The following is a 15492-nucleotide window of genomic DNA, read 5'->3' on the forward strand; positions in this document are numbered from 1 at the left end:
CCATCGTGCATGAACTACACGTTGTGTCGTACTTGTAAAGGCACATGTTCTAGCAGCATAGGTAGAGTATCCCGTATGAAATCATGATAACGTGCTCCATTGAGCGTAGGTGGACGAAACTAAAATGAGCTCCAACATGGAAATTAAGCGTTTCAGGACACATGTCGACATAACATATTTTCTTTCTTCGTGTGTGAGGAATGTTTCCTGAAAGTTTCGCCGTACCTTTTTGTAACACCCTGTGTACTCGCACAGAAGAAGATGGTCAGGCTCACCAGTCACTTGAGCATCTTCTGCTTCTGTGCGAATGCAGAAACTGTCCCCAAACTCTTACGGGAATCGGCAACGCGCCGCCAGCAATGAGTCTGATGGGCGAGGCCACTACGAACGTAGTGTGTGCACATTAAGTTGGGAATGTGGTTCTAATGGGGGAGCGTGAAAGGGACAAGGCCCTGCAATCGGCTCAGATGGATAGACCGTCTGCCGTGTAAGCAGGAGATCCCGGGTTCGAATCCCGGTCGGAGCACACATCTTCACCTGTACCCGTTGACGTACGTCGACGCCTGTAAGCTGCTAAGTGCGTCCATTTCACTGTAATGCTGATGGTGGCGGTAGAGCCAGCAGTAAGACTGACAGAGAAAGGGAGGTATGACGCTGTGTGGCGTGTGTCCGCAGGGCCGTTCGCTGTCGCTGAGCCACATCGAGCAGGCCGGGGTGGAGCAGGAGCGACCCACCGCCCACGCACCCAGCAGCAGCGCCGGGCTCTCGCCGGCGGCGCGCGCCGCCCAGCCAGGTCAGTAAACGCCGAGGGCGCTCACTCGTCCCGCTGCGGTGCGCCGCTACGTTTCGCACGCTACGCCTCCGGCACGTCGCTGCCCACTGGATGGTCACGTCACCGGTACTGGACTTTGAAGAGACCCACTATATACACACTTCGGAACCCGTGGCCGGCCGCTGTGACCGAGCGGTTCTGGCCGCTTCAGTCCGGAACCGCGCTGCTGCTACGGTCGCAGGTTCCAATCCTGCCTTAGGTTAGTTAGCTTTCAGTAGTTCTAAGTCCAGCGGAACGTCAACAAAAACAACGATAATGGGATGCAGTCGAATGAAGTCGGGCGATGATGAGGGAATTAGATTAGGAAATCAGACACTTACAGTAGTAAAGTAGTTTTGCTATTTTGGGAGCAAAATAACTAACGATGGTCGAAGTAGAGAGGATATGAAATGTAGACTGGCAATGGCAAGGAAAGCGTTTCTGAAGAAGAGAAATTTGTTAACATCGAATATAGATTTATGTATCAGGAAGTCGTTTCTGAAAGTATTTGTACGGAGTGTAGCCATGTATGGAAGTGAAACATGGACGATAAATAGTTTGGACAAGAAGAGAATAAAAGCTTTCGAAATGTGGTGCTACAGGAGAATGCTGAAGATTAGATGGGTAGGTCACATAACTAATGAGGAGGTATTGAATAGAATTGGGGAGAAGAGGAGTTTGTGGCACAACTGGACCAGAAGAAGGGATCGGTTGGTAGGACATGTTTTGAGGCATCAAGGGATGACAAATTTAGCATGGGAACAGCGTGGCAAGTAAAAATCATAGATGGAGACCAAGAGATGAATACACTAAACGGATTCAGAAGGATAAAGGTTGCAGTAGGTGCTGGGAGATGAAGAAGCTTGCACAGGATAGAGTAGCATGGAGAGCTGCATCAAACCAGTCTCAGGACTGGACACCACAACAACAACAACAAGTCTAGGCGACTGATGACCTCACATGTTAAGTCCCAAACTGCTTAGAGCCATTTGAACCATTTTCGCAACCGGTAACAGATTTCCTTTCGGCACGTTTATAACATACACTGAAGCGCCGAAGAATCTGGTGTAGACATGCGTATTCAAATACAGTGATACACTACTGGCCATTACAATTACCACACCACCATGATGACGTCCTACAGACGCGAAATTTAATCGACAGGAAGAAGATGCTGTGATATGCAAATGATTAGCTTTTCAGAGCATTCACACAAGGTCGGCGCCGATGGCGACACCTACAACGTGCTGCCGATGGCGACACCTACAACGTGCTGACATGAGCAAAGTCTCCAACCGATTTCTCATACACAAAGAGCAGTTGACCGGCGTTGCCTGGTGAAACGTTGTTGTGATGCCTCGTGTAAGGAGGAGAAATGCGTACCATCACGTTTCCGACTTTGATAAGGTCGGATTGTAGGCTATCGCGATTGCGGTTTATCGTATCGCGACATTGCTGCTCGCGTTGGTCGAGATCCAATGACTGTTAGCAGAATATGGAATCGGTAGGTTCAGGAGGGTAATACGGAACGCCGTACTGGATCCCAACGGCCTCGTATCACTAGCAGTCGAGATGACAGGCATCTTATCCGCACGGCTGTAACGGATCGTGCAGCCACATCTCGATCCCTGAGTCAACAGATGGGGACGTTTGCAATGCAACAACCATCTGCACGAACAGTTCGACAACGTTTGCAGCAGCACGGACTATCAGCTCGGAGACCGTGGCTGCGGTTACCTTTGACGCTGCATCACAGACAGGAGCGCCTGCGATGGTGTATTCGACGACGAACTTGGGTGCAGGAATGGCAAAACGTCATTTTCTGTTTACAACATTACGATGGTCGCATCCGTGTTTGGCGACATCGCGGTGAACGCACATTGGAAGCGTGTATTCGTCATCGCCATACTGGCGTATCACCCGGCGTGATGGTATGGGGTGCCATTCGTTAACACGTCTAGGTCACCTCTTGTTCGTATTCGCGACACTTTGAACAGTGGACGTTACGTTTCAGATCTGTTACGACTCGTGGCTCTACCCCTCATTAGATCCCTGCGAAACCCTGCATTTCAGCAGGATAATGCACGACCGCATGTTGCAGGTCCTGTACGGGCCTTTCTAGATACAGAAAATGTTCGACTGCTGTCCTGGCCAGCACATTCTCCAGATCTCTCACCACTTGAAAACGTCTGGTCAATGGTGGCCGAGCAACTGGCTCCTCACAATACGCCAGTCACTACTCTTCATGAACTGTGGTATCGTGTTGAAGCTGCATGGGCAGCTGTACCTGTACACGCCATCCGGGCTCTGTTTGACTCAATGCCCAGGCGTATCAAGGCCGTTATTACGGCCAGAGGTGGTTGTTCTGGGTACTGATTTCTCAGGATCTATGCACCCAAGTTGCGTGAAAATGTAACCAAATGTCAGATCTAGTATAATATATTTGTCCAATGAATTCCAGTTTATCATCTGCATTCCTTCTTGGTGTAGCAATTTTAATGGCCAGTAGTGTATGTCGGCTTTCAAATGACAAATATTTTCTTCAACAAAACATTCTCTCTTGTCAACTGTAACATGGTCCAGTTGGAATGTAAGCAGTTCTTCTCTAATACGTCATGTGATCATCACTATGATCGCAATTTTCCCTGACTAATCTTCATACTGCCAATTGCTACAACCAGGACTCTTTACTTATCGATTCTTCTGTCTTATTTCTACCTCTGAATGTAAACCAGATTCCTCTTCGGCGAATAGCCCATATTGATAACGCTGCGTACCGAAGGTTGTCTGCACAAGAAAACAGTAGGATATTCGCGAGTTTGATCGAACAACTGCCGGACAGAATAACGTATCGAGACGGCTAGAATAGCCGCGTCTTTTCTGTTAGGTACAGGTATGTGTTAGCTATCTACGTGCCACACACAAACGTATAACATTTCGTGATGCGAACGCTCGTGCTACATAGGAGAGAGCAGCTACTCGATAACTCGATTCAGTCGAGTCGACTGACGAAAGAGTAGCGTGCGGGCTGACTGGCGTGGCTGGAGGGGGTGGGAATGTGGGCGTCCCCGCAAGGGGGGGGGGGGGGGTTGCGTGCTCCGCCCCCCCCCCCCCCATACGGATCCGCCACTGTCCAGAGCCATACGTCGAACTCGACGTCGATCCCCCTCGGCAGTGCGACGGGCCGTCCACAGCCCACACCACGTAGACTACAGGCCTCCGCGCACACTTGTGACGTCACGTACTGATAGCCGATTCTGTGTCGGAACGCTCCTGTAAGCACTCTGCAGCTATACTAACTTCACCAGTTTTAGTGCTGAGACTGCATAGAGATTCTCGTGCTTTCCTCTTCTACATGCGCTTGTAATGAAAGTATGGGTATCTACAAGGTGTTACAAAAAGGTACGGCCAAACTTATAGGAAACATTCCTCACGCACAAAGAACGAACAGATGTCATGTGGGCATGTGTCCGGAAACGCTTACTTTCCACGTCAGAGCTCATTTTATTACTTCCCTTCAAATCACATTAATCACGGAATGGAAACACACGGCAACAGAGCGTACCAGCATGACTTCAAACACTTTGTTACAGGAAATGTTCAATATGTCCTCCGTTAGCGAGGATACGTGCATCCACCCTCCGTCGCACGGAATCCCCGATGCGCTGATGCAGCCCTGGAGAATGGCGTATTGTATCACAGCCGTCCACAATACGAGCACGAAGAGTCTCTGCATTTTGTACCGGGGTTGCGTAGACGAGAGCTTTCAAATGCCCCCATAAATGAAAATCGAGAGGGTTGAGGTCAGGAGAGCGTGGAGGCCACGGAATTGGTCCGCCTCTACCAATCCGTCGGTCACCGAATCTGTTGTTGAGAAGCGTACGAACACTTGGACTGAAATGTGCAGGAGCTCCATCGTGCACGAACCACATGTTGTGTCATACTTGTAAAGGCACATGTTCTAGCAGCACAGGTAGAGTATCCCGTATGAAATCATGATAACGTGCTCCATTGAGCGTAGGTGGAAGAACGTGGGGCCCAATCGAGACATCACCAACTATGCCTGCCCAAACGTTCACAGAAAATCTGTGTCGATGACGTGATTGCACAATTGCGTGCGGATTCTCGTCAGCCCAGACATGTCGAATGTGAAAATTTACAATTTGATCACGTCGTAATGAAGCCTCATCCGTAAAGAGAACATTTGCACTGAAATGAGGATTGATACATTGTCGGATGAACCATTCGCAGAAGTGTACCTGTGGAGGCAATGAGCTGCTGATAGCGTCTGCACACGCTGTACATGGTACGGAAACAACTGGTTCTCCCGTAGCACTCTCTGTACAGTGACGTGGTCAACGTTACCTTGTACAGCAGCAACTTCTCTGACGCTGACATTAGCGTTATCGTCAACTGCACGAAGAATTGCCTCGTCCATTGCACGTGTCCTCATCGTTCTAGGTCTTCCCCAGTCGCGAGTCATAGGCTGGAATGTTCCGTGCTCCCTAAGACGCCGATCAATTGCTTCGAACGTCTTCCTGTCGGGACACCTTCGTTCTGGAAATCTGTCTCGATACAAACGTACCGCGCCACGGCTATTGCCCCGTGCTAATCCGTACATCAAATGGGCATCTGACAACTCCGCATTTGTAAACATTGCACTGACTACAAAACCACGTTCGTGATGAACACTAACCTGTTGATGCTACGTACTGATGTGCTCGATGCTAGTACTGTAGAGCAATGAGTCTCATGTCAACACAAGTTCGGAAGTCAACATTACCTTCCTTCAATTGGGCCAACTGGCGGTGAATCGAGGAAGTACAGTACATACTGACGAAACTAAAATGAGCTCTAACATGGAAAGTAAGCGTTTCCGGACACATGTCCATATAACATCTTTTCTTTATTTGTGTGTGAGGAATGTTTCCTGAAAGTTTGGCCGTACCTTTTTGTAACACCCTGTATATCAGTGCGTAAAGTAAATGCACAAAACTGCCCTATGTTATTTCAAGATGTAAAATTATTTTGACACTTTGCCTTAAACACGCGTTTCTAGGCTCGAATACAAACTGTAATTTTAAATTCTGTCTTTCACCTCAGGGGCTACGCTTTCTTGCAGTAAAAAATCGGCAATACGTAGCAACAAGCAGACGTTTTCGGTTTTAAATAAAGCAGCTGGAGCTCCTTCAGAATTTAAGAGTTTGTTTCCCTGGTTATTTTCGTAAATTTTTCTGTCCACTTCAAAATTTGCTTATCTCACACGAAACTCAAATCATTCGACGAAATGGAGCACCTCCTGACATAATGTTTAATAAATCAAAAAACCCGAAAAAATATTTTATTTCCCTCTTTCTCCACAACTTTAGAACCTTAAACATGAAAAGACTGTTTCTCCTATATCCTTGATTGAAATTCGTGTCACAGAGTGCTGTTAATTTAATCGTAATGCACTTACCTCAAAATTTTGCTTTCTATACTGCTTAATCTGTCTAACACTGAATTCATTAAAGCAATTTTCTAAGCTAGTTTACTCAAATTGAAATTATTTCCGAATAGCTGTATATGTAAAACTGAACAAAATCATTCTGTAGCTCTTCCAAATAAAATTACTGGAAACTCAATAATGTGGTAGCAGTGATAAGGAATACTAAACACTTTCGAGTCACAGTAATTAATATAAGTATTGTGTGTGAGATTAGTTGCAAAAATGAGAGACATTTCACAGCCAGCTTCGTATTAACGTCGCAACAATGATCCAGAATTAAGAAACAAATGGTACTCGTAACAGTTTTTAAAAACAATTGGCAAATGTGGTGCAATGGAAATAAATAAAAAGCTACAAATTTACTTACCCTTGAATGATGTGTAGACACAAATTCTTGTCTGGGAATAGGTGCAATCCAGCGATTTCTCAACTTCACACATTTGGGAAATCGAAACATGTTCACTTTCGTGCCTTCTTGGGAAGATAAGAGGGCCAACAGTTTGTGACGTCACGTGCCAATATGGCCGCTGTGCGTAGGCCTTGTATCTAGAAGGCTTTGCCGGAGTCTTCTAGCGTCCCTTGATTGTCGTGACCACCGATGGCAGCAGTCATGTGGCTACATTCCCGCCGAGTCTGTCTGCAGCATCGCAGAAGGAATATCTGTCTTCTTGTAAGGTGTCAGGCAAATCCAACACCTTCCATGAAAACCCTGACGTGATAAGCAAATCCAGTAGTATGTCACATAGCTCCGAATAAATCGTGAAATTACATTAACCAAAGTAATACGAGTAACGAGTGAGCAAATGGAATACCACAGACTAACACAAGAATGCCTAAATGCATGTCGTACCTTCCCACCGTGAGACAGACGCAGTTCCGAGGGGAGAAACGAGAACAGAAGCCGAGAGCAGAACCGTGTTAAGCTAGAAGGCCCTACGATAAGGGACGGACACCCACGTCGCCAGCTAACCACCAGGACCACCCCCCCCCCCCCAAGCCCATGTTGAAAGCTAGAGCCATCAAGAAGAACAGTATAGTTTTTTGTCATCAGTCTACTGACTGGTTTGATGCGGCCCGCCACGAATTCCTCCCCTGTGCTAACCTCTTCATCTCAGAGTAGCACTTCCAACCTATGTCCTCAATTATTTGCTCGACGTATTCCAATCTCTGTCTTCCTCTACAGTTTTTGCCCTCTATAGGTCCCTCTAGTACCATGGAAGTCATTCCCTCATGTCTTAGCAGAGGTCCTATCATCCTGTCCCTTCTCCTTATCAGTGTTTTCCACATATTCCTTTCCTCTCCGATTCTGCGTAGAACCTCCTCATTCCTTATCAGTCCACCTAATTTTCAACATTCGTCTATAGCACCACATCTCAAATGCTTCGATTCTCTTCTGTTCCGGTTTTCCCACAGTCCATGTTTCACTACCATACAATGCTGTACTCCAGACGTACATCCTCAGAAATTTTTTCCTCAAATTAAGGCCGGTATTTGATATTAGTAGACTTCTCTTGGCCAGAAATGACTTTTTTGCCATAGCGAGTCTGCTTTTGATGTCCTCCTTGCTCCGTCCGTCATTGGTTATTTTACTGCCTAGGTAGCAGAATTCCTTAACTTCATTGACTTCGTGACCATCAATCCTGATGTTAAGTTTCTCGCTGTTCTCATTTCTACTACTTCTCATTACCTTCGTCTTTCTCCGATTTACTCTCAAACCATACTGTGTACTCATTAGACTGTTCATTCCGTTCAGCAGATCATTTAATTCTTCTTCACTTTCACTCAGGATAGCAATGTCATCAGCGAATCGTATCATTGATATCCTTTCACCTTGTATTTTAATTCCACTCCTGAACCTTTCTTATATTTCCATCATTGCTTCCTCGATGTACAGATTGAAGAGTAGGGGGCGAAAGGCTACAGCCTTGTCTTACACCCTTCTTAATAATAGCACTTCGTTCTTGATCGTCCGCTCTTCTTATTCCCTCTTGGTTGTTGTACATATTGTATATGACCTGTCTCTCCTTATAGCTGACGCCCACTTTTTTTCAGAATCTCGAACAGCTTGCACCATTTTATATTGTGGAACGCTTTTTCCAGGTCGACAAATCCTATGAACGTGTCTTGATTTTTCTTTAGCCTTGCTTCCATTATTAGCCGCAACGTCAGAATTGCCTCTCTCGTGCCTTTACTTTTCCTAAAGCCAAACTGATCGTCACCTAGCGCATTCTCAATTTTCTTTTCCATTCTTCTGTATATTATTCTTGTAAGCAGCTTCGATGCATGAGCTGTTAAGCTTATTGTGCGATAATTCTCGCATTTGTCAGCTCTTGCCGTCTTCGGAATTGTGTGGATGATGCTTTTCCAAAAGTCAGATGGTATGTCGCCAGACTCATATATTCTACACACCAACGTGAATAGTCGTTTTGTTGCCACTTCCCCTAATGATTTTAGAAATTCTGATGGAATGTTATCTATCCCTTCTGCCTTATTTGACCGTAAGTCCTCCAACGCTCTTTTAGATTCCGATTCTAAAACTGGATCCCCTATCCATTTTAAATCGACTCCTGTTTCTTCTTCTATGACATCAGACAAATCTTCACCCTCATAGAGGCTTTCAATGTATTCTTTCCACCTAGCTGCTCTCTGCTCTGCATTTAACAGTGGAATTCCCGTTGCACTCTTAATGTTACCACCGTTGCTTTTAATGTCACCAAAGGTTGATTTGACTTTCCTGTATGCTGAGTCTGTCCTTCCGACAATCATATCTTACGATAACGCTAAAAGGACCACACCAGCTGCAGGTTTTAGCGTGAGACTTTTTAGCGTCTCTGTTACGTTGCAAACTTTAAAAACATTGCCCCACCACGAAAAGTATAACGTTTCTCATGGTATAGACAGACTTTTGTAGTTGGAGCTTAAGGTTAACATTGAGACCCTGATTGGTCAGATGAAAACACATCCAGATAGTTTCTTTTTTTTTTTAACCAACTTCGGTAAATTGTAGCAAGGAGAAGTTAGGAGAGAGTTGCTTCGGAGACGGCGAGCTGGATGGAGCTGTGCTGCCCGCCGCTGCCCTGACGAACACCGACAAGGTAATGAACGCACGCGATGCCGCATAACAGCGCAGAAAGCTTCACTCGGAACTGCAGAAGTCTCATCTGTTACACCCCCTTTTTACATAATACTAGTGTCGATCGTCAATTAAAACTCATGGTGTTCACATTTGCCACTTGAAGAACATATGTGAAACGCGATGATTTTTCTGTTATATAATTATTAAGAAGCCACATCAGCCACTGTAATTTACGACAAGTTAGATAAGTAATTAAATTGAGGGTCACTGTAGACCATTTTGATAGTTTTTCTGTCTTGTGAAACTTAATTTAAATCTAGATCATAGATATGGCATAGGTCATCCTTCGATCCATTGTAGAACTTGGAAACCCACTCAGGGAATATTCGTTCACATTTTTGTTGAACGCTGTTGGTTTTTACCATCCTGTATTAAAACACTTCCTTTTTATCAATAGTGCAATTTATAAACAATGTTTTCTGAGTAGAATAAAATTTCCAATGGTAAACTTAAGTGCTTTTTCGTCGTTATTTTACCAGCTAACTAAAAATAGGAAAGCCTTGAACCCCTTCCACTAAATTTAGTTACTATTAAGATTCTTTTACAGGGAGTGCAGTGGAGCTGACGGTGAAATCATTAAATGGCTCAAATGGCTCTGAGCACTATGGGACTCAACTGCTGTGGTCATTAGTCCCCTAGAACTTAGAACTACTTAAACCTAACTAACCTAAGGACATCACACACATCCATGCCCGTGGCAGGATTCGAACCTGCGACCGTAGCAGTCCCACGGTTCCGGACTACGCGCCTAGAACCGCTAGACCACCGCGGCCGGCGAAATCATTAAATATTTGGTTATATCATCGCTAATCTCACTGAACTGTTCTGAATTCTACACGTCATGTGTGGTCTGGCGTCTCCTTACCAGCAACAGGTCCCAGGTTCAAACTAGTCAATTCCCTAAAAAACACGGTCAGAGCGTCGTTGCGCGAAAGTGGTAGGGAGACACGATATAGTACAACCATGAATGTTTAGAATGGGACTTAACATCTGAGGTCATCAGTCCCCTAGAAATTAGAACTGCTTAAACCTCATTAACCTCAGATATCACACACATACATGCCCGAGGCAGGATTCGAACCTGCGTGCGTAGCGGTTGCGCGGTTCCGGACTTAAGGGAATAGAACTGCTCGGCCACTCCGGCCGGCTCTCAGTTTCTGATATTACTGTTTTTCTATGCAAACACGGGCCAAATGGAAGAGTTCCAACATAAAAACTATTGTGAGCATGTAATTTGGGAAGGAAAGTATATAAGTTGGGCAGACAGTAATGCGGAATCATTCTAGTGATAATACAAGTATTATAAAAAGGAAAGTTGCTACTCACCATATAGCGGAGATGCTGAGTCGCGTTTTTTGTAACGTTTCACTGCAGTTGCAGCATCATCATTGTTTTTTTTGTATTATTATGCCTCTTAAACTTAATGAATGTTCTTTACTGTTTAAATACATATAAATACTCGTTTCTAAATCGTAATTACAGACTTCTGAATAGCAAATAAAATTGTGTATTCACACCTTCTCATCACATGGTATGGTTTTCGAGCTGTGTTACTTTTTTACAGTGACTGTTTTTCTTTACAGATTGTCACCTGGAACTACATACAACTTAATGTAGACAAAACATTTACGCAAAAATTACGATTTCTAAACTGTTATGGCTATGTCTGAGATTAATAATTTACGTGAAAGGTTGTGTGTGTGTCTATTCACATTATGTTTCACTTGCGGTTTCTTTTTTCTTCTTCATCTTCCTTGTCAAGATCAGTGTTTTCAGTTGTCACTGTCTCTGTATATCAGCTGTGATAACAATATGGCGGACAGTGGAACAGTAGATGGTGTAAAACAAGATGGCAGTCTGTGGAACAGTTGATTGGCGGTTGTTTTGAATTTCTGAGGTGGTGTGTGTGTGTGTGTGTGTGTGTATGTGTGTGTGTGTGTGTGTGTGTGTGTGTGTGTGAAAAGAAAGTGTGTGAGAGACAGAGAGACACAGCGAGAGAGAGAGAGAGAGAGAGAGAGAGAGAGAGAGAGAGAGAGAGAGAGAGAGAGAGAAAGTAAGTTTGAGGCTTAGTCATTATTACTATTATATTTATTTATTTTTAGTTTTATGTGTGTGTATGTATGTATGTGTCTGTGTTTGTGTGTTTGTGGGGGAGGGGGGGGGCAGAGTTCTATAGGTTGGTATTATCTAATAATTGTTTGAATACACTGCTCACTGCAGTGGATCTCTGTTCTCTGCCCTCAAAGAATTATTAGATAATATCAACCTATAGAACTCCCCCCCCCCCCCCCTCCACACACACACACACACACACACACACACACACACACACACACACACACACACACACAACCTTTCACATAAATTATTAATCTCAGACATTGTCATAACAGTTTAGAATTCGTAATTTTTGCGTAAACGTTTTGCCTACATTAAGTTGTATACAGTTTCAGGTGACAAACTGTGAAGAACAACAGTCACTGTTAAAACGTAATACAGCAGGAAAAACACACCATGTGGTAAGAAGGTATGAATACAAAATATTATGTTTTCTTCAAAAGTCTGTAATTACGATTTAGAAACGAATATTTATATGTATTTAAGCAGTAAAGAACATTCCTTAAATTTAACAGCCATAATAATAAAAAAAAACACTGATGATGCTGCAACTGCATTGAAACGTGTCTGGGACCAAAAAACATAATTGTGTTTTGCTAAAGGCGGGCTCCACTCAAAAACATGTTATTGTTAGAGCAAACACAGACAAAAAGAGCTTCAACATCAAGATCATTATTGCGACATTATATTTGTTGTGCAATGGCAAGAAAAGCGTTTATGAAGAAGAGAAATTTGTTAACATCGAGTATAGATCTAAGTGTCAAGAAGGCGTTTCTGAAAGTATTTGTATGGAGTGTAGCCATGTATGGAAGTGAAACATGGACGATAAATAGTTTGGACAAGAAGAGAATAGAAGCTTTCGAAATGTGGTGCTACAGAAGAATGCTGAAGGTTAGATGGGTAGATCACATAACTAACGAGGAGGTATTGAACAGGATTGGGGAGAAAAGTTGTGGCACAACTTGACCAGAAGAAGGGATCGGTTGGTAGGACATGTTCTGAGGCATCAAGGGATCACAAATTTAGCATTGGAGGGCAGCGTGGAGGGTAAAAATCGTAGAGGGAGACCATGAGATGAATACACTAAGCAGATTCAGAAGGATGTAGGTTGCAGTAGGTACTGGGAGGTGAAGGAGCTTGCACAGGATAGACAGGCATGGAGAGCTGCATCAAACCAGTCTCAGCACTGAAGACAACGACAACAACAATATTGTTGCGTTCCATCCCGGATTTTCCATTAGTGAGATGCCAGTTATAGATGGGCAACCGCACCGACATTAAGGACTTTGCCCAATAGCAGATTGTTAGTAGCTGGTGCCAGGGCGAGAGTATGTTGGAAACGGTCCAGGTCATTGGCTCTTTACGAGCCAGCGTCGTGAACGTCTATGGAATGTCGACGAAGTATGATGGAACGATGGGTAGGCGAGAAGGTGTAGCAAAACGTGGACATTAGAGGCTCGTTGTGTCAGGACACGCCAGTCATTGCACCCTTTTTGACAACCGGTGTGCTTCAGAGCTTTGAATAGCATGTCGGTGAACTTACGTTGATGTGTTGGCCACTAAGTTTGCCTGGTCTCAGCGTGACGGAATACACAGCTGGGACACAGTTGTGTGCCAGGTTTGTGCTCGCAAATCAAAAGCCAGTAATTTATAGGAATTATCTGTCCTGTTGTGAGACTATGATGGAGCATTTAACATACCGCTGTGATACTAACAATATCTGAACCCAGTTACCTACACTTTGCAATAAAATTTGTACAGACACCTGGTTGAAAATGACTTGCAAGTTCGTGGCGCCCTCCTTCGGTAATGCTGGAATTCACTACGGAGTTGGCCCGCCTTGATGACGGCTTCCACTCTCGTCGGCATACGTTCAATCAGTTGCTGGAAGGTTTCTTGCGGAATGGCAGCCCATTCTTCACGGAGTGCAGCACTGAGGAGAGGTATCGATGTCGGTCGGTGAGGCCAGGCACGAATCTGGCGTTCCAAAACATCCCAAAGGTGTTCTGTAGAATTCAGGTCAGGACTCTGTGCAGGCCAGTCCATTACAGGGATGTTACTGTCGTGTAACCACTCCGCCACAGGCCGTGATTTATGAACAGGTGCTCGATCGTGTTGAAAGATGCAGTCGCCATCCCCGAATTGCTCTTCAACAGTGGGCAGCAACAAGGTACTTACAGCATCAATGTAGGCCTTTGCTGTGATAGTGCCACACAAAACAACAAGGCTTGCAAGCCCCCTCCATGAAAAACACGACCACACCATAACACCACCGCCTCCGAATTTTACTGTCGGCACTACACACGCTGGCAGATGACGTTCACCGGGCATTCGCCATACCCACACCCTGCCATCGGATCGCCACATTGTGTACCGTGATTCCTCACTCCACACAACGATTTTCCACTGTTCAATCGTCCAATGTTGACGCTCCTTACACCAAGCGATGCGTCGTTTGGCATTTACCAGCGTGATGAGTGGCTTATGAGCAGCCGCTAGTCCATGAAATCCATGTTTTCTCACCTCCCGCCTAACTGTCATAGTACTTGCAGTGGATCCTGATGCTGTTTGGAATTCCTGTGTGATGGTCTGGATAGCTGTCTGAGTATTACACATTACGACCCTCTTCAACTGTCGGCGGCCTCTGTCAGTCAACAGACGAGGTCGGCCTGTACGCTTTTGTGCTGTACGTGTCCCTTCACGTTTCCACTTCACTATCACATCGGAAACAGTGGACCTAGGGATGTTTAGGAGTGCAGATATCTCGCGTACAGACTTATGACACAAGTGACACCCTGTCAACTGACCACGTTCGAAGGTCGTGAGTATCGCGGAGCTCTCACGATTTCTAATAACTACTGAGGTCATTGATATGGAGTACTTGGCAGTAGGTGCTAGCGCTATGCACCTAATATGAAAAACGTATGTTTTTTGGGGGTGTCCAGATACTTTTGATCACGTAGTGATCTCCTCATTAGATCGTGTGAAGTACTAACCAAAAATCACACGACAGAAACCCATTGAACATCTCGATTTAAACAGAGGTGACTCAATTAAACTTGAATCAGGAGTACCGTGCCTTCACATAGCGATATTGAGGGACGGTTTCATGAAACTATAGAACGAAATTGAGGGTTTTAATAAAATCGAGTTTGACACATTTGGAACTTTCATACCGTAATATTATGCAAGGTGTTATTAGGAATTTAGGATCAAAATGGGAATGATAGTTGATATGACCGTATTAGCTGTTCACTGTAGTTCTTTCGAAGACACACGACACACCTTAAAGGCGTCTAATAAAATATGGTGAATGTATTTTAAAAAAAGATTAAAAACCTTTAAAAGTTTTGTATTCTGCATAGGTATTGCTAAACACCGCTGAGTTAAGTAATCTTTAACAAAAATTTTCCTCACAAATGCTGTATTATATTGATCGTCATTTTGCATATTCATTACTTACAAGTAATAGCTTCATGCCTGATGAGATTTATTATGGTTCAAGGTAGAACTATAAACGTAACTCCAAAATGAGATTTACATTCTGCAGCGGAGTGGCGCTGATGTGAAACTTCCTGGCAGATTTAAACTGCGTGGCGGACCGAGACTCGAACTCGGGAACTTTGCCTTTCGTGGACAAGTGCTCTACCAAGTTTGGAAGGTAGGAGATGAGGTGCTGGCAGAAATAAAGCTGTGAGGACGGGGCGTGAGTCGCGCTTGGGTAGCTCAGTTGGTAGAGCACTTGCCCGCGAGAGGCAAAGGTCCCGAGTTCGAATCTCTGTCCGGCACACAGTTTTGATGTGCCAGGAAGTTTCATAAACGAAACTGACTGACTGCCTCAGTGGTCAATTACAATTGGTACACCACGAAGATGACGTGCCAGAGACGCGAAATTTAACCGACAGAAACAAGATGCTGTGATACGCAAATGATTAGCTT

At 44.6% G+C, this 15492-nt stretch overlaps 1 protein-coding gene across 1 annotated transcript in view; it reads left to right on the top strand.

The window, feature by feature from the left end:
* Positions 1-15492, top strand: part of LOC126295469 (pleckstrin homology domain-containing family G member 5) — a 1663439-nt gene that overhangs the window by 828594 nt on the left and 819353 nt on the right. Inside the window, exon 6 of the mRNA XM_049988005.1 lies at positions 676-793. Coding sequence (XP_049843962.1) covers positions 676-793 — 118 coding nt within the window. The remainder of the gene's footprint in view (positions 1-675; positions 794-15492) is intronic.

This window comes from Schistocerca gregaria, chromosome 11, assembly GCF_023897955.1.
Source record: "Schistocerca gregaria isolate iqSchGreg1 chromosome 11, iqSchGreg1.2, whole genome shotgun sequence".
In the NCBI taxonomy this organism is placed as follows: Eukaryota; Metazoa; Arthropoda; class Insecta; order Orthoptera; family Acrididae; genus Schistocerca; species Schistocerca gregaria.